The sequence below is a fragment of the Neovison vison genome, chromosome 2, assembly GCF_020171115.1.
Source record: "Neovison vison isolate M4711 chromosome 2, ASM_NN_V1, whole genome shotgun sequence".
Lineage (NCBI taxonomy): Eukaryota > Metazoa > Chordata > Mammalia > Carnivora > Mustelidae > Neogale > Neogale vison.
Genome location: NC_058092.1, coordinates 1882430 through 1906474, shown reverse-complemented (window position 1 = coordinate 1906474; position 24045 = coordinate 1882430). Strand labels below are relative to the sequence as shown.

General features: G+C 64.9%; 1 protein-coding gene across 1 annotated transcript in view; it reads right to left on the bottom strand.

The window, feature by feature from the left end:
* Window positions 1-1931: 1931 nt before the first annotated feature.
* PRDM16 (PR/SET domain 16) overlaps window positions 1932-24045 on the bottom strand; it is a 198067-nt gene continuing 175953 nt past the window's right edge. The window contains exons 8-16 of the mRNA XM_044236972.1: window positions 21221-22637; window positions 19194-19281; window positions 16580-16749; window positions 15936-16013; window positions 10882-11051; window positions 10393-10567; window positions 6014-6247; window positions 4992-5166; window positions 1932-3856 (exon numbers count right to left, since the gene is read on the bottom strand). Coding sequence (XP_044092907.1) covers window positions 3722-3856; window positions 4992-5166; window positions 6014-6247; window positions 10393-10567; window positions 10882-11051; window positions 15936-16013; window positions 16580-16749; window positions 19194-19281; window positions 21221-22637 — 2642 coding nt within the window. The 3' untranslated portion in view covers window positions 1932-3721. The remainder of the gene's footprint in view (window positions 3857-4991; window positions 5167-6013; window positions 6248-10392; window positions 10568-10881; window positions 11052-15935; window positions 16014-16579; window positions 16750-19193; window positions 19282-21220; window positions 22638-24045) is intronic.

The following is a 24045-nucleotide window of genomic DNA, read 5'->3' as shown; positions in this document are numbered from 1 at the left end:
CACGTTGCTCACAAGTGAATTGCACATTTGGAAAACTCAAGCTGCCTTTTGTTTTTATTTTGTTTTTTTCCAAAAACGGCGTTCCGTCCGAATCGGCGGAAAGGAAGAACGGAACGGCCCGGAACGTGAGGAGGAGAGGGGCGCTCCTGCAATCACGCAGAAATGTCTTGTCACAGTATTGCTCGCTGCTGCGGAGAAGGTTCATGGCTTCTGAAACCCGGCTGACCTCCACCGACCAGGAGCGGCCGCGGCCTCGCGAACCCAGCCGGGAGGGACGCAAGGTGCCGGGCTCTCCTGGGTGGTGCTGCGCCCTCGCCCCTCCCCCAGGACAACACAGTGAATACAGCTCAGTAGATCTCAGTCACGTGGGCAGGGGGACGGGGCTGAGGGGCAGGGGATCAGGGAAAGGGGCCTGGGGGCCACAATCCAGTGCTTTGAGGCTGCAAGGCTGCCGACGGTGACATGTGTCCGGGCGGGCACTCAGTGAAGCAGCAGCTAGGACAGGGGAGGCCGAGGGCCCGCGAGTTTCTGGGGTCAGTCTTGGGCCACGGAGGTGCTGGGCTTCAACAGGAAGGTCACGTGGGCTCAGCCTGTCCACTGATCCACATGGGTCCCAGGCCAGCTGGAGGAACACGCACCCCTCGGTTCAAAACAGGGGATCTCTGGGTCCCACTCACGGAGGGTCTGGCTGGCCAAAGGGTCGGCAGCTCCGTGCAGCCTACCCAGTTGTCCCAGGAATGAGAGCAGCGTGGGGGATGGTGTCAGTCCGCTGGGGGTCGGGCTCTGAGGGCCAGGGGAGGGGAGAGCTGGGAGCCTTCCACTTGAGTTTCCATTTGGGGAGGTCAGAGGTCCAAAGGAGGAACACTGTTGACACCGGATGGAAGGATCCTGGCCCAGGGGGGCCCCAGGTTGACAGGTCTGACCCTGGCCACCACCCACGCACACAGAGGTCAGCCAGGCTGTCGCCCTGTTGCAGCCGAGCTTCCAGAATTCCAAAATCTGGCCGCCCAGCCCCCTGGCCCCCACGGTCCAGGCTGGTGCAGAAGCCCCGGGACAGAGAAGAGTAGGGAGGGCAGCTCACTGTCGTCGGGGGCAGGGAGAGGCACCAGGGTGGGGACAAAGTGCTCCCTTTGTCAGGGGTCCAAGGACAGACCTCCCCAAATCTGCCGAGTGCTGGGGCCCAAGGAGCTGAACGTTGAGGAGAAACGGGGCTGATCCCATCGTTTCCGGGAGGACAGGATTAAGGGCTGGAGACGAGCAGGTGGGGCTCTGGGAAGGAGGGAGAGAGAAGGTGCGGCCACGGCTGGCCACATGTGATGGATGGCCAGAGCCTGCGGAGCAGACCAGAGGGGGTGGCCACGGCCTGTCCGGGATCTGGGACCGCGGAGAACAGACACTCGGGTCTCCACCCGACCAGAGTTCCTATTTCAGGCAGAGACCGTCAAATCGCAAAAAAAAGCACACGCCTTATTCTTTAGCAGAAGAAATATAATTTGGGTTTACAGAAATGGGCATTTGTATCTGAGGTTGACTCTGCAAAGGGGTCCCACCTGGAGGGAGGGGACGTGGAACTCCCACACCGTGCCTGGCGAGCCAGGCAGAGGTGATGCGTGGTGGGGGGGGGGTGCGGGAGTGTTTTCCAAGCCGCGCCCCCGGGGCTCGGGGCTCGTCCGCCCTTCCTCACGCAGGGCACCCCGCCGGCCTGCGGGCGCGGTCTCGCCGCCTCCCGTGGGCCGGAAGCAGGTGGACCCCTTCCCCGGGGCCCCCCACGCAGGCCCCCCAGCGCGGAAGCACACGACTGTCGCGGGCCTGGGGCGGCCGGGCCGGGCACACAGAGGCTCCGACCCGGCGGCCGCCCCGGGGCCAGTGCCCGGGACTCGCGCGCCGTCCCAGCCCCGACCCCGTGCCCCGCGCCCCGCGCCCCTACCGCTTGCATCTACATTCTTTTTTAAGGGCAACTTGGACGATCTATTTCTCTTCCTGTTGGGACACTCTTCGTTTTTCCTTCCAAACAATAAAAGAAATAAATAGAACACTTGTCTTAAATGTGAATGTAACTGAAACTCTAATTTAACAAAAACACGTGATTGTCTGGAAACGGGCAGCAGGATCCGTTGGGGGCGCGGGGGTATTTGGCACAGTAAAAACCTCCCCACTCCCTGGTTCTCGATCACACGACACACGACCTTATACACGGTTTTGGTCCCTCACTAGATACTTATATTAACATCATTTCTTCACAATAAGAATGTCTAATGCCAAAATACTGTTAAGGAAGAAATAAAATAAGAAAAGAAATGAATTAGAAAAAATTACAAGTTATATACAGATTAAGGTAAATTCCATCAGGGAAAAAAAAAAATTATGATTTGAAATTGGCCCCTATGGGAATAATTTAAAGCCCATCCGCACGGAGAGTCAGACCCGGTCCGAGCAGGTGCCGTCCGGCTGGGCCCTGCGGTCTGGAGCTGGTCTGGCCCGCCAAGGAGTGGAGGTGGCCCTTGTGTCCCTGAGCCGGGGTCTCACACAGGCAGACAGCCTGGCAGCCTGGGGCAGGGGAGCCGCAGTGCACACGCCACGGAGGCCACGGGTTGGAGGGGGACGCCCACTTCCTTCCCCTTGTCCGTCTGACGGGGGTGGGTGGTGGGGGCTGGAGACCCAGAGCGGCCGTGGGGGGCCGCAGGGGTGTGGCTGATGTGCGGACCCTGCTGGGAGAAGCATCGGGAGCCCGGGCCACCTCTGCTCGGGGGACCCGAGTCAGCGCTCTCACATCTCCCCCATAAAATTGGGGGGTCTTGGCGGGGGCCACAAGCATGAATCCCATGCCGCACACGTGGGACACGGGCGACAGGCTTCTCTCACAGCCTTGGGCCAGCCCACGACACCATGTCTAAGAATTCCACCGGACAGTTTGAAACTGCTCACAGGCGGGGGCCCCAGGCCCCACCGTTCTGTGCGGGGACGCCCAGGATCCCGTTGGCTTTACAAATAAGGTCAGGGATAGAAAACGTCTCCGTCACCTGCAGTATAAAGAACACGCCCGGACACAGTACAGTTTCTGGGCAGGTTCAGATTTGCAAAGAAGCGGAGATTTCAAAGCAATGCAAAATTACTTTTAAAAAACAATTTGCAAGTCATCTTTCGATTTTTTTTTTTAAAAATACTGTCTATTTTTAAAACCACATGCTTAAATAGACTCTGTCGTCAATAAGATTACCAAAAGGGTTACTCCTGTAATTCTCATTATAAAAAAATCGTCTGGGCGATCTCCCTTTGAAGAGCACATCCGCGTCTGTCTGGTCCTTCCTGAGACACCGCGCGGGTGCCCTCGGGGCCGCTGCCTTCGTTCAGTCTGGGGTTCAAACCCTGCCCTCACCCACGGGGTCGGTCCTGCGAGGCCGCTGCCGGGCTGGCCTTGCGCTGTACCCTTCCGGAACGCTGTTCTTAAGACCAATTCTTGGACGGTGGGCCTCCAGGACGGCTCAGGGACTCCTGGGTTCTGAGTTTTCACTGGAAAAGTTAGAGCTGAGCCCTGGTGTGTGTAGGGGGACGGACACTGAGGACTGGTCGACGCAGGTGACGGGGAGGGGTTCTCTCTGGCCCAGGCCACGCTGCTCCCCGAGGCTCCCTTCTCCATTTTCCACCGCTGGGATGTCTGTGGGGACGATGGGGCCCTGAGGTCGCCCTTCTTGGACTCTGACCCTGGGCCCTCCTGGGCCCGTCAGAGGTGGTTGATGGGGTTAAAGGCTCCAGACTCCGGCGTGGCTCCTGTGATGTTCAACCAAGCATCCAGAGGGCTCTGGGAGGAGGCGTGGAGAGGAGCGTCCTCGGAAAGGGACAGCATCATTGCATACGCCTGGCCGGGGAGAAGACACACACACACACACACACACACACACAGGACAGACAGGTGAGCTGGGGTTCTGAGATCCCAGGCTGGCCCTTCCTGGCCCCCCACTGCCTCAGGCTGGGCTCAGTCTTGCCCAGATCCAGACTGGGAGGGGAAAGGCCAGAGTCTCCCCTAGGGCCCGGAAGAGGAAGATGTGGTAGGCGCTGGGGCTGGGGACTGTGCGCAGGTCAGCTGGGCTCCCGTGCAGAGGGACGAGTGCCGTGGTCCTGGCCTCCATGCACGGGGTCTCCCCTGCTGCTTCCCCTGCCTTCACCTCTCTGCCCCTCCCCCACTTTGCAAGGGCCCCAGGAATCCTGGTCGTCTGTAAGAGGCCGTCCCTGTCTGGTGGGCCTGGGGGGCTGCCCGTCTGGACAGCTGTGGGGACAGCACACAGCTACCCGGGGAAGCAGATGCATGGCCCGTCTGAGCTGGGCCCAGAGGAGGGAGCACGGCTACTCCACGGAGCCACAGGGCACGAGGCCATGGGACCTGGGGCTCCACTCAGAGCAGAGCGGGGTGCAGGAAAGGCCAACCCTCCTCCCACCCAGGCTTACACTCGGGACAGGATTAGTAAAAGACAAAGACAGACACGCAGACGGTTTTCGCTGAGACTAGGGGTGGGCTGACCTGAGACCCTGCCCCTCCAAATGGATGGAAGCCGGAAGCAGGGCCCTGTGGCCACTTGCACTAAGGAATGGTGTCGAGGCCCGCCTGTGCTGTCACTGACCCTGTCACAGCTCCAGGTGGGAATTAGTGACCGTGTGAGGACAGCTGCCTTGAAGAAAAGCCTGGGCCGCTGCCAGGCTTGCTCGAATTAGAGAGGGAGGGAGGTCCACACAGCTTCCAGGCTGGACAGCTGCCCGTGGACGCCTGCCACGGGGGACGAGAGCACAGTGACCCACGCCCCTGTGAGCACCCAGCTCACATTCACCGGCCTCAGTCTCTCCCTGCCCCACCCCTGCTTGCAGGGAAGTAGCGGTCACTTGGTTGTCTCTCTAGCTGATGCAATGGGCCCGGGGACCGTGGTCCTGCTGTGCCCCAAGCACCAGCCACCACCACCAGCCTGGGGGTGCCGGGGAGTGGGGCTCTGCTGGGTACCTACCTGGTTCTTAGCCTGCCTGTACAGTGTCTGCTTTAGGGCCTCAGAACCTAGTGTGGCATTAAGCACATCTTTAACTTCAAATGCTTCCTCAGCTGCTCTGCGGAGGTCCAGCCCCTTCCCAAAAGTCGGCATCGGCTCCAAAGCCAACAGACCGCCTGGCCGCTCCTGGGCACACCTGCGCCAATGACCGGGGAGAGGGGGCCTGGTGTCAGCCGGTCGGGCCTCTGACGCCCCAGGGCGGGCTCCGTGCCGGCATGCACGCCCCGGCATCTCCACGAGCCACATGCACAAGGACACGGACACACAGACACACGGACACCTGGACGGAAGCCACATGGATGCAAGAGAGGGACGGACAGAGGGGCGTGGAGGGTGGTGAGTACGTGCACACACGTCGCAAGCAGCAGGCGGGGCGCCCAGGTCTCAGGGAGCGGAGGACGGGTCTGGAGGCGGCTCTGGAGGGGCCGGGACTCCCAGGAACCCGGGGCCAAGGGTGATTGGCCTCCCTGGAGCTCAGGCCTCCTGGATCTGCAGGGCTCTCCCCAGGAGGGTCTGGAACGCGGGGGCACCCCTTGGTGCCAGATGTAGGCGGTGGGGGGGCCGTCGGGCCGTGCGGGTACGGGCCCCAGCTGGCCGCATCCAAGCTGTGCTCAGCCCCTGCTCTGCACAGCCCGGCTCAGGGCCGGACGTCACTGCCCAGGCCACCACCAGAGACAGTGGGGCGGCCGGACCCCCTCGCAGCGCCCGCCTCTCCCTCCCACACTCTGCCTCCCACACTCGGCTAGTGAGGGAGCCTCTGGGAGGCGGGCAGAGCCCTGACCCCCTTCCAGGCCGGGGTTCACCTGGGCCTGTGTGCGGAGGGCCCCCCTCCCGCGGTGGAGATGCCGGCTGGGAATGGGGGTGAGCACGCGCAGGGGATGGTGGGGTCCTGGACGGCTTGAGGGTGAGGCCGCCGTCCGGACGCTGGGGCGCCAGCCCGTGAGGCTGCCCAGGCCCCGCCCCCACGGAGGGCCGGTCCCCACCTTCGTGTGTGCTCGAAGCCCACGGCCAGGGAGGTGGGCGGCTCCTCGTCCTCCTCGTCCTCGTAGGCGCCCTGGGGCTCCGGCGTGGGGGACACGGGCTCACCCTGGGACTTCCCCGCCAGACTGTCGTCGTCCTCCTCCTCCTCTTCCTCCTCCTCCTCCTCCACGTCCTCCGGCTTCCCGCTGGCCAGGCCTGGGCATTGGGAGCCGCCGTCCAGGTCCTGGGCCTCGGGCCTGAAGCGACAGGGGAGGGAGTTGGTCTCGGACCCCGAAAGGCCTGCGACCGGGCTCCAGTCGGCTCTCCCTCACCCTCTGCGAAGAGCGTCTGCGCTCCTGGTCACGGCCTTGGCCGCCGCCCCGTGAAGTGGGCCGAGGAGAGAAGGGCGTCCCTGAGGACGTGGCAGGGAGGGGCCTCAGCAACAGGCCTCCTGTGATGCCAGAGGGGACACTGGCCACCAGGGATCCCGGGTGCGTGTGTTGGGGAGGAAGCCAATGCCAGTCAGGTAGGGAGGGGTTCTTAGCAGCTGGAGCTGGGGTTGGGCACTGCACAAGGGGTGTCCTTGGGGAGGTTTGCTGATTGACCCTTGCTCACTCCTCCTGGCCAGCCAAGAAGATGTAGGGACGCTGGCCACCCAGAGTGACAGTTCCCTTCTCTAGCTGGGAGGCCTGGCACCCTGGGGTGTCGCAGCGCGAGGGCTGGGCCGCTGTCAGCCGGGGGGGCCTGCACAGAAGGGTCTGCTTCAGAGACTGGTGGCTTCTGTCCTGTAGGCCAGGCCCCACCTCATTTCCCTCGGGGTCACTCCAGCTGGCCAAGACTTTTCCACTCTGGATCCTTGTTTTTAAAAGGCAAGAGTCCAAGCTGAGCGAGGGCGAGCCTTCTTGTTTCTCCAGGAAATGCCGCTCGCCTGAGGGCCACCTGGCAGGTGTGCAGGTGTGCAGCACGCAGGAGGGGGGCCAGGGAGGGCGGGCGCACACCTCCTGAGCCCACATCTGGGCACCCGTTCCTCCTGACCTCGCAGACATCTGTCTGCGGCTGTCGGGGGAGACAGGAGTCCTGCTCTTGGTGTCGAGGCAGAGCAGGGAGCCTTTGCGATTGAGCTCTGGCCTCCAGACCTAGTGGCTTGGGCAGACGGGCTGCCCACGGACGCCCCTGGTGGTCAGGCTCTCAGCCATCCCCCTCTTCCCTCCTTGCCTTTTGCAGAGCAAATACAAGATGTTGACAGGTGACCTGCCATCCCAGATGGGCAGAGCCCCGCCCGACGCTTCCCTCCTCAGGGGTCACCTGTGCTGTTGCTGGAACATGTCTGTCCACCACCAAGGGCCCTGGAGCCCAGCGGCTCGGGTTGGGACCAGGGAGCTGCCCCTCTCTGGCTTTCCACTGGGTGACTTGCAGGCCAGGGCCCGTGCCCTCATGGTGACATGGGGACACCCCTGTGCCGCAGTTGGGACGAACAGCACAGGTGGGTGACTTGAGGGCCAGGACACGGGTTATGTTCCCCAGGCAGCCCCCTGCAGGTTTAATCGAACCCAAGGGCACTGTGCGGATCTACATACGAGCCCTTCTGGGAGCAGGGAGCGCGGCCCCCATGGCCGATCTCCCACCGGCAGGAGGCCTGCATCAAGCAGGGGTGCCGGGAAGGGGCGGCAGGGCCGGGGAGGGGGGGCCCGGCAGGCTGGCGGCAGCTTCAGGCAGAGAGAGCACTTGCGCTGCTGTCCTCCAAAAGCCTCCTGCAGCACGTGACGTCCTGGGGCCACCGGGACCCTGCACCGGGCCGGAGCGTCAACCCCAGGAACCCGTCTCCTCCTGAATCGGGATCTGGAGGCTGGAGTCCGAGAGCCAGGCGCCGGCGGGCCTGCTTCCTCCGGAGGCCACAGCCGCTGGCCCGGGCTGGTGGTCCTCGGCGCCCCTCGGGACAGGCTTCTCCTCATCGCCCCAGCTCTGTGTCACCTTTCCGTGCTTCCCTGCATGTGCCCGGTGTCCCGCTCTCCCCTTAGGACACCGTGTGGGGTTGAGGGCCATCCTGATGACCTCGTCCTGACCAACTACACCCCTAAAGACCCTTTTTTCAAATAAGGCCCCGTTCTGATGTACTAGGAATTAGGATTTGGTGGGGGACAAAATTCAGCCCAGACGTTAAAGGGGTTATAGGACCAGGAAGGCTGCCTGTCCCTAAATTGTCCTTGATGGTCGACAGAAGGAAACTGATTGAGAGGGGAACTGAATAAGGTCGATATTGGCCCCAAACATCTCACCACTTCACACAGACTGATGGATCTGTGTCACCTGTGACCGTGGTTCTCACCCCTGACCGCAGCGTGGGGCATCTCCTGGAGGCTCCCCAGCATCCAGGACAAGGCCTCAGCAGGACAGGCCATCCGAGGGCCTGGGTTTGTGGCCAGCTCTGCCCTGGGACTTCCAGAGGGATCTGGGGCCTGTCTCCTGTCTGAACCGCCACCAGGGGCTGTGGGGAAAGCCCCAGTGAGATGCTCCACGGCGAAGGTTAGGGTGGGGCCGTCTCCTCTTCTCTCTGTCCTAGCAGGTTTCCTGGAAAGGCCTCCTCTTCCTCATAGCTGAGAGCTGGGCCTGCCACCTGGGTGTGGGCGTGAGGGCCTCGCTGGTGCTCTGGGAGGATCGTGCTCCCCGCGGGGGACACCGTTTGCAGATGCTTACAGGTTCTTCACTGGCCTCTATCCTGGATGCAGGGAATCTCAGTTCAAAGGATGGTGTTCAACAGCCTGGTTGTGTCTCGTTGCCCATCTGCAGGGCTCTGATAAGGCCTGGCACCCGGGTCTTCACATCTGTGACTTTCTCTGAACGCAGGCTCCGTGCCTCCCCCGAGGGGCAGGGATCTAGGTTCCCGTGACACCATCGCATGCACGCTGGCAGCTTCGGACGGACGGGGCGCTCTGTCCACAGCAGAGCAGGCAAGGTGGCACCTGGACCGGAATCCCCACTGCCGAGCGGGGCTCAGGCTCTGGGAAGTAGCCCACAGCCAGCCTCTCCCACCACATCCTCCTTGGAGCCCACCCCAGGCCCTACCTGGCCGGCAGGTAAGATCACCTTCCGGGGTGGAGGGGGCATGACATAGGATGTGACGGTCTCAGACAAAGTCCAAGAGCCACGTTCATTTATAAATTCAACAAGCCTTCCCCGTGCCCCTGCCCTGTCCCCTAGGAGTACCGAAGACACGGTCTGTCCTGGAGGGAGCTGGGAGTGCTGAGACCCCTCCTTCCTCGCTGGAGCCGGGTGGGCATGGAGCCGGGTGGGCATGGAGCCAGGCGGGTGGGGCCGGGGGCGGGGCGCAGTGCACAGACTTGTGTAAGGGCTGGGCTCTGGCTGTTAGGTTCTAGGCCTGGCTTGATGGCTGGAGCCGGGCCTCCCACCTTCGCTGGGCTCAATTTTCTGCTGCAGAATTAGGCGATTGCTCCCCAAGGCTTCTTGCTGTTTGGAGAGCCTCTGGTTTTCTGCCCGCCGGCCTGGCACCCGTGCTCGCCCAGGAGAATGTCTTCCTGGGGGGTCTGAGGCGCCCTTCCCCACGGGCCCCCGGGGGAAATGCCCCTCCCTGGCTGAGCCCTGGGATCCAGGGTTGTGCAGGATACCTTCTACGTCCTGAATGTGAATTCTGCCATTTTCATGTCTCCGTGCGTGTGTCCGTGTGCGTGCGTGTATTATGAGTGCTCACGCGCACACTGTATACGCAGGCGCGGTTTCATGTGTGTATTCGCGTGCATGCGTGTGCACACACGTGGATTTGCACGCACACACGCATGTGCCAGTGCACACCTGTGTGCACACCTGTGGTTTCGTGCACACACGTGTGTGAGTGCAGGTGCGTGCCTGCGGCTTCTCGCACACGTGCATGTGTGTACACGTGGGATTGCCTGTGCAGTCTCGTGTTCACGTGTGTGTGTGACACTCCTGTTGGGACACCTTCAGTGCCTCCGGTTAAATGGACATTGTCTGGACTCTCAGACCGCAGCAGGGTCCAGGGCGGAAGCCCTCGCCCGGTCTGCACGTTGCCGCCCACACCACTGACGCCCACGCCAAACCAGGCCAACACACTGGTGCGGCACCGAGCGCACCACACCTGTCCTCGGTCAGGACGTTTACTCTGCTCGCCCGTCCAGACCCAGACTCCAAGGGGGGGGTGGGGGGGTGGGGGCAGTACTTGCCGAAGTGCTGCCCCCCTCCCCCGGGCCACTTGCAGGTGGCAGAGCAGGGGACAGAATGGATGCCCATCAGTCTCCCCCCTGCCGTGGCCCCGGTCCTGTCTGGGGGCACCCTGGGGGCCAGTGCTGGCAGAGGTGCCCCTCTGGGTGTGGCCACACAGGTGGGCTCTGAATCTAGGCCTTCTCAGGGTCCAGAATCGATCTCTTACCGTTTGTCGGTTCGTGTTGATGCTTGGTTCATCTCACTGTTGGCAATAAAGTTTCTGATTTCAGAGAAATAGGAGTCTTCTTTCTCGTCTAAAAGTGCGTGGTTGTCGGACTCGGAGGTGGGGGAGGAGGCACTGGTCCCTAGGTGGTTCGTGAGGACCCCGGAGTGCTGGCTCACTGTGGGGCGGGGGAGCATCAGAGCAGGGGCATTCCCGCTTCCCTCTTCCCCCCTCCCCTCCCCTGGGTCTCCCCCTCATCTTCTCCATCCCTCCTTCCCTTCCCCTTGCCTCCCCTGGCTTCCCCTACAGCCCCCTGTCTCCCCACCCCCGCCCGTCTTCCCCCTCCCCCCTCTGGTCCCCTCTCCTGTGCCCCCTCCCCTTTGCCTCTCCCAAGGGAGCTCCTGGCCCCCCCCCCCTCGCACCTCTGGGGAGCTCCTGCCCCCCCCACGTCCTGCGGAGCTCCTGCCCCCCCCCTCGCACATCCGGCCGCACCTGGGGCCTGCTCGTGCTCGTGCTTCTTGAGGTGCCGGTCCAGGTTGGTCTGCTGCCCGAAGCAGCGGTTGCACAGGTGGCACCGGAAGGGCTTCTCCTTGTTGTGAATGTTGCGCACGTGCCGCTGGAGGTTGGAGGAGATGCTGAAGGAGCGGTCACAGTACTTACACCTGGAGAACACAGGCGTCTCAGAGCAGCCCCGACCCTGCCCTGAGGGCTGAGCCCCCGCTGGCAGCCTGGCAGAGACCCCGGTGCCCCCCACCCCGTTTCCCAGGGCGCTGCTGCCCCGGGCGGCAGGCTGGGCCCACCAAGCCCCGCAGCGGCACCCTCCCCGGCCTGCAGTCTCCCGCCCCTGCGTCTGGGTCCCCTCCGAGGCCCTGCCCGAAGACACATGCCCCCAGCGGCCTCAAGGGGGCGGCCATGCACCATGGAAAGACCCTCGGGAGCTTCCCCGCGCCCACCGCCCCCAAGGAGGGGACCTGCTCCGGGGCATGTTCTTCCTTGACCCTGCTTGGGGGCCGCTGCCTGGGACCTTTCAGCGGGTCCTCCAGCCGCAACTGGCCAACTCATGGCGGGGGCTCGGGGGCTGCCCAGGCCGGCTTCGGCCCGCCGGAACTCCCCGGAAGGTGGTGCGGGGCTCGCCGCCTGGCCACCCATCAGGCCGCCGCTGTTCCGAGGACGACGAATGACCACAGCCCGCGCCTGGAGCCCGTCGTTCCTGCGCTCTGTTTGGAGGGTGACCGCCAGCCCGCGCGCTCGGGGGATCTGAAGAAGCCGCTTGCTCCGCCAGCGGCTCGGGTCGTGTCCACGGAGCTCCTGCGACGGCGCTGGGGGCGGGCCTCGCGGGGTGCGGCCCTCACGGCAGCCCCGGCGGGACAGCGAGCCTGGCCTCCCGGTGCGGGGACCCAGCCGCACCACGAAGCCAGAACCGGAGAGCGCGGGCCTGCGGCGGGGGGCGGGGAGCCCCAGCCCGGGTGTGCGCAGCCCGGGGCCCGCATGGCCTCGCCGGGCGCCAGCGCCTCCTGGTGGCGGAACTCGGAGCCGAGGCCCCGCGGCCTCCCGGAGCGGCTCCCGCACCGCGGCCTCCGCTGTGCCCCGCACGCACTTGTGCTGATGTGCGCCTGCGCACGCGTGTTGTGCGCGTTTCTGGGCTTCAGCCCTCGCCGGCGCCTTCACCGGCCATCAGGGGCCCGTGGGCAGGAGGACAGGAGGCTGGAGCAGGTCCCCGCAGGGCGCACGCGTGGGGGTGCGGCTTGGAAGGTGCCAGGGACCGGTCCTGACCCTGTGGTGGGGAGTCCCCACCCGAGGCCCCGGCCCCGATCACTGCAGTGCAGAACCCAGGCCTCGAACCCTGGGTCCCCAGCCGAGCCCGAGGGCAGAGTCCGGCTGGACCAGCAGGCCTGTGTGAGGCGGGCCTTCGTGGTGCTGCCCTGTGACCCCTGCGAGGGCAGTCTGGACAGTCATGGTGCACCCGGGGCCGCCGAGGCAGGAAGAGGTAGGCCTCCACGGGCACGGAACCTCCAGGCTGTAAGCGCTGGACCGGGAGCTGAGCTTTCTCAGACCCGAGGGGCAGCTTTGTGAAACTGTGGGGGAGGCCGTCGTCCAGCCTCATTCCCCCGGGGTGGCTGACGATGGACCCACAGAGAACAGAGAGGCCCCTGCTAGAGGGGCCCCGGGTCTCCCACTCTCTCGGTTTCCGGAGCTCCTTGGCTGCGGCCGCGCTGACTTCAGCTTCCTCCCAGGAGCGTCTGAGATCTTGTCAGAAGTGGCCTGGGCCAGTGCCCCCGGCCTCCTCCTGAGCGACCCTCTGCCTTCTGTGTGCTCAGCCCCGGCACACCTGTGCTTGGCCCCGCTCCAAGTGGGCCTGGTTAAGCTGCTTCCAGCCCCTGAGCCTGGGGCTTTGGTCACAGCCTCTCTTCCCACGTCTCCTGACGATCTCAGACCCAGCGAGCACCGCCATCCAGGAAGCCTCCACGCGGTGGGGTCAGTGGTGCCGGGCTAACCTGGCAGCCGGCGCCCCCCCCACGAGGGGCCAGAAAGAAGGGCTGTCAGGTCCCAGGACGCACCGTCTCGCTCCGTCATGGACAGATCCTTGCCCCCCATGGTGTCGGGCTCCCAGATGACCGTCCTGCCCCTCACGGCGATCGCTCAGGAAGGACCAAGTGCAAGGCCAAGCCGGTCTGGGTGCTCGCCCCTTGTCCAGGGAAGGGGCCTCCCCGGGCCGTCCACACGTGGGCTCAGGCCCACCGGCGCACAGCAGCCTCTGCCATGTTTCTTCGGGAAGCCAGCAGGGTTTTGACAGGGTCCCCCTAACAGTGCTGCACGGTCCCTGAACGGTCGGAGGCCCGCGTAGAAGACAGGGTTGCACAGGGTTGTTTCCTGTGACCAGAAACAGGGTTCTCTTTCCAATCTCCGTGGGGCTGGAGGGGGCAGGGGGAGCCGCACGTTCAATTTGCTCCCACAGAGACGGGAGTGTGGCCCTCTCCCGGTTCTGATCTAAATCAATGGTCCAGACCAAGAAGCGCATTTGAGACTTAGGAGAGCAGTGAGCCCGGGCTTCCGGGAGCCGAGTTCTCAGAGCAGCTGGGATTTGCGTCGTAAATACGTTGACAAGCGGCCAGGGAAATTTATGGCCTCGCTGCGAGAAACGGCACGGCACTGCGGTCTCTGCGACGGGGAGTGGCCGGCCGCGCAGGCAGCTGAGGGCCTTGAGAGGACCTTGTAGTGACCGAGGCGCCCCCCGCTCCCCCAGGGAAGCCAGCGAAGGGGGCCAGCACGGGGCAGGGGAGGGCGCAGCGTGCTCCCCGGGACCCAGCCGGGCCATACCAGCTGTCCCAGGGAGTGCGGGGCAAGGGAAGAAAAGACATTTTTGAAATCCAGCCCTGAAAAACAGAGCTAGAAAAGCAGGGGGACAGGTTTGGGCCACCAGAGGAAGGGGAATGGGGCCTCGCTCACGGGAGGAAACGAGCTTCAGAGGGAGAGTCGTGTGTCCCCAAAGTCAGAACCTCACGTCCCGCAGGAGCATGGACGCCAGCCCGCAAAGGCACGTGTCCAGAGCGTGGCCACAGCCCTGCCAAGGAGCGTTCTGGAGGGACCCCGGGCGTGGCCTCCAGGAAGGAGGCGGGAAGCAGCCCCCTCACTGCCGAGGCCGGTCTTCCGTCCGTCCAGCTCATCTGGTAACAAGCCCTCCCTGCCCCGCGTTAGGGACTGAGTGTTCAGCCGCACCGTGTCTCCCAGCCTGAGGCCAGGATCTCTACGCTGGAGAAGCCGTTAGCCGAGGACACCGGGCCTGGCAGGAGAGTCGACCTTCTCTCCAGGAAGCAATCCATCGGTCACAGGGGTCTTTCTCGCCTGGAATCGGGGCTTTGGAAGACATTCTAAGCGATTTCAGATAATCTCAGGCAAGGATGGAAAAGGAAGAGTGTCCCCGGTTGTCCAGTCTGACTGTCCCCCTACAGCCCGCTCGTGAGGGGCCTCGGGTGCACGTGGTGGCGGGCACAGGTGGGGCCGGCCTGGAGCTGAGCTCAGAGGCCGGCAGCAGGCGGCGAATCGGCCTCCCCGGGGGTGGGGGCTTTCCCCTTTGGTGGGGCCTGTCCCTGGGACGGCCCGTTTCTGTGGATGGACGGGCAGATGACGGGCAAATTTCTTCTTCCAATTCAAATTCTTCCAGTGACCCAGGTGAGCCGGATGGCAGAAGTCGCAAGCACCACACTCCCCATCTCAGGGCCGCCGAGCCGGATCAAGTCAGGATTTGCAACGCAAACTTTCAAAGCAATTATTGTTACGCAAGCCGAAACTCACAGATTGGAGAGAGCGAAAGAAATCAATGGTAATTAAATTCTTCTATAAACACAGCCCGACCCTCTGGGGCTCCCACGCGCGACACTGCGCAGAAGGCCGTTCTCCTTTCAGGCCGGAGGCCAGACCAAGTCCGTCGTTCCTCTGCGAGCCTTTGTGGAGTTGTAAGCCACTTTCAGGGGTGGGGCGGGGGCCTGCGGGGGGCGCCCAGCTCTGTAGAGGATGCGGCCCTGTGGCGGTCGGGGCGCCTGTTACATCTGGGGGGGCATGGGACCGCAGCTCCGGCGGGCTCCCCACGTGGCCGGCCTCCCCAGGGACGGGGACGCACACTGAGTGTGGGGCTAGCGGGGGACTCCATATGGCCAGACCGTAGGAGTCTCCTGCTGCCAACCTTAAGCCGTGCCAAGCTCCTTCATCCCAGCGACGGCCGCTCACCGGACCGGACACACACCGGGTGAGGTTGCGGCATCTAAACCAGCACCTTCTCCGATTTGCCCCCTGGTCACCACCAGCTGGGGCTCTCATTTAAAATGCCAACTCTCAGGCCCCTCCCTGGGCGGGGTCCCTATCACCCCAGCCTTCTGCCTGGCAAAGGCCTCCAGACCAAGGAGCAGGATCTGCTTCTTGCGGGGGCAGAAGGGGCTGTTGGAGGCGCCGTGAACACTGACTCTGCACCACTCATGTTCTGAGCCTCCGACTCCCCGCTTGGGAACAGGAAAGGCGGACAGCTCCCACGCAGACTTGCGGTCCGGCTGCATCTCTGCGGGCAGAAGCCCAGCATGGAGGGGACAGGAGGGGGCAGACACGCGGCTTCTGTCCAGGGCTGGCAAGTGAGCCTCAGGACACCCCACCCTGGGCTGGGATCCGAATTTGCACGGATCTCCTTTTCCACTGCCCGCCCTTCCTTAGGCACCCGCCCTGGCCCTCTGGCCAGGATCGGAGCATTGAGCAGGGAGGGGGTGGAGCGAGGCTTCCCCAACAGCCCACCCTGGGCCCTGGCTTTGGCCAGCGCTGCTCTGAATGCCGTGCCCCAGGTGACAGCGGCAGGTGGGCAGGCGCTCCCGGGAACCCCACTCTGGGAGCAGCCGAGACTCTTCCGGAAGCCCACTTGGGCACCTCTTGCCTAATCTTCAGAAGGCCCCAGGGCCCAGATGGCGGTGGGGTCAGGAGGGGGGCCAAGGAGCCACACGACACAAGGCTGCCGGCTCCCAGCCCACCCTCCCTGTCTCCCCGGACACAGGGCTGCCGGCTCCTACCTGTATGGCTGCTCCCCGGTGTGTGTCCTCAGGTGTCTCGTGAGGTTTGCTGATCGGGGGAAGATCTTGCCACAGTACCTGGGGTGGAGGGGCAGGGGGGCGTGAGGCTGCTGTACTGCTAGACTCCAGCACCCGTATGCGTTCCTCATGGGCTTCCTCCGACTTGGGGTCTAGGCCCGAGGCCCCATACCGGGGGGGGCAGTTGGGCTCCACAAACTCTGGCCTGCTGGGCTTGTGCCCCTGCCCCGAGCGGCGGGAGGGCGGCTGAGCTGGCTTGCCCCCGCTAGGACAGGCTCGTGCAGCTGGGGACGGACGCCGTGCAAGCCTCTCCCCAATACCAGGCTTTCACCTGACTCTGGGGCCTTGGTTAAATGGGGACCAGCCCCCCTCGGCCTCAGGCCCTCCGGGTTCTAACTGGCTAGGCTAAGGCTGCGTGTCCTGGTGCTCACGGGAACACAGCCCGCTGGGACGGGGGACGTTGGGCCCCCCCCACACATGTGGGCCATGAATGACTGCCATCCGTGGACAGACTGGTGACTGCCACCACGCTGTGTTGTGGCTGTCGTGGTTCTCCCAGGAAGCCCGAGTGTGACCCCTGTGACCGCCCGGCCGAGGCCGCCCGCCAGCCCCCACGCCTGCCTCACCTGCAGGTGTAGCGCTCCTTGCCCTTCCTGAGGATGGGGTCCGAGAGCGTGGGGGGCGGGGACCGGAAGTTGAAGGGGTGGTGGGGGAGGGGCTGCAGGGAGCTGCCCGAGTCCGCCTTCATGGCCGCGAAGCTCTCCAGCTTGTCTGTCATGGTCTCGATGGCGGACATCTGCCGGCAGGAGAGTGGGAGAGATGGTGGGTCCTCCTGAACAGGCTGGCCTCACCCCCCAGACCCCCCCACGGGGTACCCTGGGGCCAGGCACGTCTCCTACTGGGCCAGGGCCAGAAGCTCGTGCAGGCTCCGGGCTGGGGGTGCAACCAGCCCTCTCTGGGGCTTCTTGGCCTCCGGGCAGACACTCTCGCTTCCTGCGTCCAGCCCTGCCCTGTCCTTCCCTGGAAGCCCCACGTCAGCCCAGGGCCCAGGCCGGGGTAGCCGGAACCAGCCTTCACCAGCTTGCCTCTCTGCCTGTCCCGGGCATGTGGGGTGGGGGCAGACGGCAGCCTCACGGTGGCAGTCCCCAGATTTGGAAACCCCCCAGCACCATCCTGCTGGCCTGACACTCCCGGACAGAATCACGTTCTGCTCTTCTCTTCTCTGTCTGTCTGTCTGTCTCTCTTGGAATAAGGCAGCTCCCTGCCTCCGGGTTAAAAGTGTCCGCGGGTCTGGGCCGTGATTGCCAGCAGAGTTCTCCAGGGGTCCCGCAGCCTAGGGCCAGATGCTGCCAGCTGAACTGCCAGAGCAGGAGGCTCACGGGACGCAGCGCGGGATGTGGTGACAAGGACCAGAGGAGCCACCTTTCCAGGCCTTGGAGACACCGAGGGCTTGCTTAGGGAGCACTTGGGGGTGCGGCCCTGGCTATCTCCAGCTGGCGGGCAGAGCTGTGATCAGAGCGCCAGACAGCGCCTGTCTCTGAGGGCTCGGGGTTTGGGACCAGGACAGGGCAGGGGCTGCCGTTCCCCTCTGTCCCCCCGGGCGTGCCTGTGCCATCCTCAGATACAAGCCGCCCGCCTGCGCTGCCCACCCTGTCCCTGGTGATGGGCTGAAGGCAGCTGTCTCGCACCTCGGCGGTGGCTCCTCCACGGCCGGGACGATGGGGACCCAGGCTGTGTCAGCGCCACTGCCCACCTGGCTCTGTCTCAGTCTTAGCCACAGCCTTAGAAGGTTCTGGAACTCTCCACACAGACACTGCCTGGAGCTCCACAAGCGCTGAGGGGCCAGGCCTGCCCTGTCCCCCGGGGCTGCACACGCGTGTCAGGCCTCCCAAACCAAAGGCCCCAGCGAAGTCCTGCCTGGCACCTGCTGGCCGCCGTGCACTGACGTCACGAGGAGCGGCCCCGTGCTCCGTAGAGTCCATCTGTCTTCGTGCCCAAGTGACGGCCTGACCTCAGACCACTTCATTGGGTGACCTCCTAGTCTTCCTCCCCTCCCCCTGCCCCGTGCTCAGGCTCAGGGGCAGGCCGTAGGGGCAGCAGGGCCGGGGGGACTGGGCAGGAGGGACAATGGGCCGCCGGCCCCCTGCCAGGCCTCCCCTCCTGAGGCCCGGGTGGGTCTCCCTGAGGCCGCCCAGGTCCGGCCACCCAGCCCGCTCTGCCTCAGCTGATACCCCGGTACTCCCGGCCCGGCTCCCGCACAAACACAAACACAGGATGTGCCTGGTGGCCTTGTCGGCTTTTTCCAGCCTGACCCGAGGAAAATCAGGGGAAGTTATTAAGCAAAGCCCACGGCCCCAGCGAAACAATGGGAGGCACTAAGTTTAGCTGTGAACCCAGACAGGGGCAGGTTTCACAGCCTGGGCATGCGTGTCCGAGGTGGGAAACACTGAGAACAATGGCCTGGTCCGGAGACATCCCACAGGTCGGCTCCCAGGATCCCCGAGTGGGGTGGGGGGGACTGTGGCTCGGGGGAGGAGGCGGGGTCCCGAGGAGGGGGCACAGCCTGGACCCTCAGGCAGGACCAGGGAGCCTCTGCCCGGCTCTGCAGCCCATCCCCGTGTCTGCGGCATCTCGGTGCCTACGCTCTGTGGGGACAAGGTGGGGGGCTGGACACGGGTGCCTATAGGTGGGGTGTGTGGCCGCAGCCCAGACTTGGGGGTTCTCTTTCCCAGAGCCCCAGCTTTAGTCTTAGTGGTCAGCCCTGCCTGCCCCGTAGCCGTGGGCAAGGGGGGCCTCCTGCCCACCACCTCCTGAGACCCTTTGTCCTTGGGGCCAACCATCTGCTTCTGTCCTGTTCCCCACCCCTGTGCCGCCTCCCGTGCCTGCTGCGCTCAGGTCCCCGCGCTCCCGGTCCTTTGTGAGCACTGTGGTCAGTGAGCACCCCATGGTCTGGGGTCTTGGGCCACCTCCGAGGGACCCATGGGCGGCACGCAGAGTCCCACCCTCCGTCATCACTCCTCCTGGCCCTTCTCACCCTCTTCGGCCTCGAGGTGACCCGTAAGGGCTGCGGGAGGGAATCCCCGTGGGCCTCTGATGGGCAGGGAGGCTGAGGTCTGCCTGGATGGGCGCTCGGGGCCAGCCGCCTGCAGAGGCCTGCCTGCCCGGGCGGCCTGAGTGGACGGACCCAGCACTGGGGTCCCAAGGCAAGGCGTCCCAGCAGCGTGGCGCCCGGGGCCTTACCTGGGGGTGGAAGAGGAGGGAGGACGGCCGCAGGTACTTCTCCTTCAGGACTCCCACGGGGTCCGCCACCTTCCGCTTCTCCACCCTGCTGGACAACACCACCGAGGGTTACGGACCTCACCGAGCCGCCCAGGGCTGAGCAGGGACAGTGGCCCCTGAGCCCCGCAGTCGGGGGGGCAGGGGCCCCTGCGTCCGTGGCCCCCGATTCCTGTGTCTCACCTGACACGTCCCACGTGACAGTGACGGAGCCCACCTGCCGGCCCTACGGCCTGCGAGCCTGCCCCTGCCTGATGGCGCTCTCTGTGACCTGCACGGGCTCCCCGTCGCCTCACCCGGGCCTGGACCCCCGCGAGCCTCCCCAGACTCCCCCAGCCACCCTAGCTGTCATCCCTGGGGGTCGCTGGGGCCTCCCTGTGGTGGCTAGGTAGGGTCTCCCTAAACCCTCGCGAGGGCAGCTGGAGAGGATGATTCTAGAATGTTTTCCAAATGCTGGCGACAATCCGCCCGTCACAGAGCAAGGGGAGAAAGTGGCCGGGGCGGGTCCTGAGATCCCTCCTGGCAACGCCAGCCTCAGTCTCCTCACAGAGGCAGAGAGGCACACAGCGCCGTCTGGGGACAGCGGCCACGTTCCCGCACGCAGACACGGTCCCTCTGAGCACGCCCTACACCAGCCGCTCCCTTTGGGCCGCTCGAGGGCCTCGCTCTAACACGGCCTCCCACCAGGGCCCGGCTGGGACGACGGGAGAGCAGGACGGAGTGTGGGGGGGATGGAATGGAGCGTGAGCCGCGAGAAGACCGCATAGCCCCCGGGAAGGAGCCCTGTAGGACCCCCAGCCTGGCTGGAGGGAGAGGGAGAGGGGAGGCTGGGAGGGGTCCTCTCCTGGAGAGGCAGCGTTGGTTGTGCGGAAGGCTGGCTTGGCGGGCATCTTGCTCTGAAGCCTGGCGGTGTTAGGTTCCCTAAACCCGGGGCATGGAGGACGGGGCGTTATGTGTGTGAAGGGAACGGGATCTGGGGGCTGGCCTGTGGGCACGGTGCGGGAGTCCCCCGGGAGTAAGGGAGGGTCCCCACCCCTAGCCCCAGGGGCCAGCCTGTTTCCAGGCGGATAGGGTCACCCACAGCTTTGCCTGGGGAGAGCCCTTCAAACGCCGCCCATTCTTGTTTATCTTGATGGGCTTGGTGTGCAGGGGACAATGAGGGGCGACCCTGCCCTCGGACGTCTGGCAGGTGTCTGCGGGCAAAGCTGGGGCCCAGGCATCGCCTCCTCAGCCCATGGCCCCTAGACCCACTGCTGAGTGCTGTGGGCAGGACCTGGCCTGGCCTCTCCTCCGCCCGCCCCGCACCCGGCGGCTGTCTTGCTGGTGTCATTCTGTCCCACGTGCACCTTCGTGGATCCGGACTCCCCACTTGCACGCCCACCACCAGGCTGCTGCTGGCCCCTTGGGAACGCAGCCCTCATGCTCCCTGAACACGGGTGTACACGCACGTGTGTCTGCACGCAGGCCCCTGTCCGAGCCGGGCACGGTTCCCGCCCCACCAGGCCTCCCTCCCAAGGCCCACCACGGGCACAGCCGTAGGACCTGCGTGATGGGGAGGCGAGACCCCTCCCACCTAATACACCCACCTGATCTAAGCCACCCAGAGATGGGGGAGGGGAGGGATTCAGCTGGCCCCTCCCTGGGAGGGCTACCAAAGGGCTGGGGCTGATGTTTGCAAACCCTCCAGAGCCCCACCTCCTCCTCCCCGTCCTCCCCCTGGAGACTCTGCTCTCTGCTGGGCCTCCGGAAACCCCCTCCGTGGCTCCAGGGGCTGGTGAGGCCCCCCCCAGGGTGGCCTTGGGGATGTGCAGGCGCTGGGAACAGAGGAAAGGTTGGGAGGAGGCAGGATTTGTCCGGAGAAGGCCGCGGCAGACAGAGGGGTCCCGGGTGGGGTCGGAGGGGAGGCTGGGAGGCCCAGCAGCTGTCAGCGCTGCCGCCGGGCCGGCTCGAGGGCCCTTGGGAGAGCAGGTGAAGGCGGGGCGTGTTAATACCTGTAGATCGGGTCCATGAAGAAGGGCGATGGCTTGGCGTAGTGCAGGGACGGCTGCTGGGGCAGCTGCGCCGGGCACGCCCTGGGCAGCCCGTCCCCGGCCCCCAGCTTGCGCTCCCCGTAGATGTGGTTCTTGCGCGGCTCTCGCCCCCCTCCGTTCTGGCCGGCTCGGGCGCGGCCGCCGATGCTCAGGTCCAGCGGCTCCTCCTCCCCGGACGCCGGGGCCGGGTGCGCCTTGGGCACGGGCAGCACGGGCTTGGCCTCTTTTGGTTTGGTGGTGAGGTCGAAGGGGGACTCGGCACTGGGGCCGCCCACCTTGAGGGCGTCCCGGGGTGACCTCGGCTCGGCCTTGACCAGCAAGTTGTGGGCGAGGGAGCGGTCCGTGAAGGGGCAGAGGGCCGGGGGGAAGTTGGGCAGGAACTGGAAGGGGAAGACGGAGTGGTAGGGCAGCGAGCCCAGCTTCTTCTCCTGCATGCCCACGAAGCCGGGGCCGAAGTACTTCTCCGCGATGGAGGCGATGGCCTTGATGGAGTCGCCCGCGGCGCCAGGGGCCGCCAGCAGCTGCTCGTCTGGCGGTGGGAAGAAGGCGTGCTGGGAGTAGAAGACGGGCACCTCGCCCACGCTGTTCGGGGCCCCCGGGGGCGCCGCGCCACCCCCGCACTCGGGCTTGCCCTCCGCCGCCGCGCTCTTGTCCTTGGCCTTGTCCCGGTCGCTGTCCACGTCGCTGTCCAGGTCCGAGCCCGTGCCCGTGGTCGTGTCCAGGTCGGTCCCTGTCGTGGTGTTGACGTCCTCAAAGTCACTGCCGTCCGACACGTCGCTGCCTCTTGCCTTGAGCTTCTCAGCGTAGGAGTCCTCTAGGCGATGCTCGAGCTTGTCCTCGGGTCCCGTGGCGGCCGTGGCGCCCTGGCCGCTGCTGCCGACGGCGGAGACGAGGGGCAGCGCCGGGTTCCCCAGGGGGCTGGGGAGCTTGGCGTCCTGGGTGTGGTTCAGGGGGCTCTTGAGCAGTGGCGTGGGAGGTAGCAACGGTGGCCGGGGGTACAGGGATGGGGGGAAGATGCCCGGGAAGCCCGGAGCGAGGGCGGGGAAGGCGGGGGGCGCCGCCGAGAAGGGCAGGCTGCCTGGGTGCGGCCTGGACGGGAAGTACTCGCTGAAGCCCAGGCCGGCGTGGTTGAGGCCGGGAGGGGGCTTCGCCTTGTCCATCATGGGGCTGGGGTTCAAGGGCAGGCCAGGGGCAAAGACGCCGCCCGGCGTGTAGTGGTTCTTGCCCTCGCAGAAGCGCCGGTGTTTGTTGAGGGAGGAGGTGGTGCTGAACATCTGTCCGCAGTCTTTGCACCTGATCTGCGTGCGGCAGTCCGCGTGCATCCGCTTGTGCCGGCACAGGTTGGAGAACTGCGTGTAGGACTTGTGGCAGACCTCACCTAAAGCATCAGCAGGAAGCAAACACAAACACGGTATGAAATGACCGGGAAACCTCGCAGGGGGCGGGGGGCTGGGCGCTGCGGGCCCGCGGTCTGGAGCCGTCTGCGCATGTGTCCATGTGTGTGCACACGTGACACACAGTATTGTGTAAGACGGTGTGCGCATGTGTGCATGGGGGGTATGCGCATGTATGTCTGCACGCACGCTTGCAGGAGTGTACGTGTACTGTGGGCACACGTGTGCACGCGCATGTGGGTGTGCACACAAGTGTCTGCATGTGTGTTTGCACACGTGTGCATGTACCTGTAGGCTCATGGGTGTAGGTGTGCACACATATGCATCTGCACAAGTCTTGCGTGTGTGCACGTGCACCTATGGGCACACGTGTGTGCATGTGCATGTGGGTGTGCTCACATACGTGTCTGTGTGTGCTCACATGCCTGTGTGTAGTGCACACAAGGCACATGTACGTACGCATGTCACGAATGTGCGTGCACATGCATTTCATGTGTGTGCTGTGTGCACATGTGCCTGCATGCGTGTGCACACCCTTCCCTGGGGCTGGCCTCCAGGGGCCAGCAGACTAGTGAAGGTCACCCGTGCCTTCCCACCTGGACCGACCTCAGGCTCCTCAACCTTCCACACCAGAAGCCGGGGCACGTCTGCTCTTTGTGCCAGTCCTCCCAGCACTGTTTGTGACGTGGGGGCCCAGGTCTTCTGAGATCGCTCCCCAGGGGGACGGAGCCACAGCGTGCAGCCGTGTGTGCACTGCTGCAGCTCCCCGGAGGTCCCTGCCACACCCTGACCCCTCCGTGGCGCTGCCCCAGTGGGGAGAGGAGATACCAACCGCCAGAACTGTCCTGGGAGAGGGGCCTCAGGGGTGACCGGCTCGCTCAGGGATTCTTAGTCAGGGCGTCTGGGCCCGAGCGCGTGGCTCCCGGTGGGGTGCGCTGCTTATCGTTTGGGCCTGGCTAGAAGCTGGGGGCATGTTTGAGGGAAGTGCGGCCCCGAGATCGGGACGCAGAAGTGAGCCAGGCTCAGGCTGATGGGCACCGGCCTCTGCCCTGGACAGGAGGGGGCGGGCAGTGCCAGCCAGAGCTGAACACCAGGCCCCAGCGGCCCCGGGGACCCCACCAGGCTGTGTCCCCCATGGCCGGCGAGTTCAAGGTTGTCAGTGAATCACCAGCTTTTCTTTCTTTCTCCTCTTGTTTTTCCAGAAAGGGAGGACCACACACGCACACTCACGCTCACACACTTGCACACATCTTTCCGCTGCACAACTAGCTTCCTAAGTGCGGCCCGTGGGAACGGCGGCTGGCTCCCGTCTCTCGTCCATCACCAGTCCCGACTGCCCGCTGTCCCACTCTCCGCGCCGCGCTCCGGCCCCACATCACCCGCTTCTTTCGC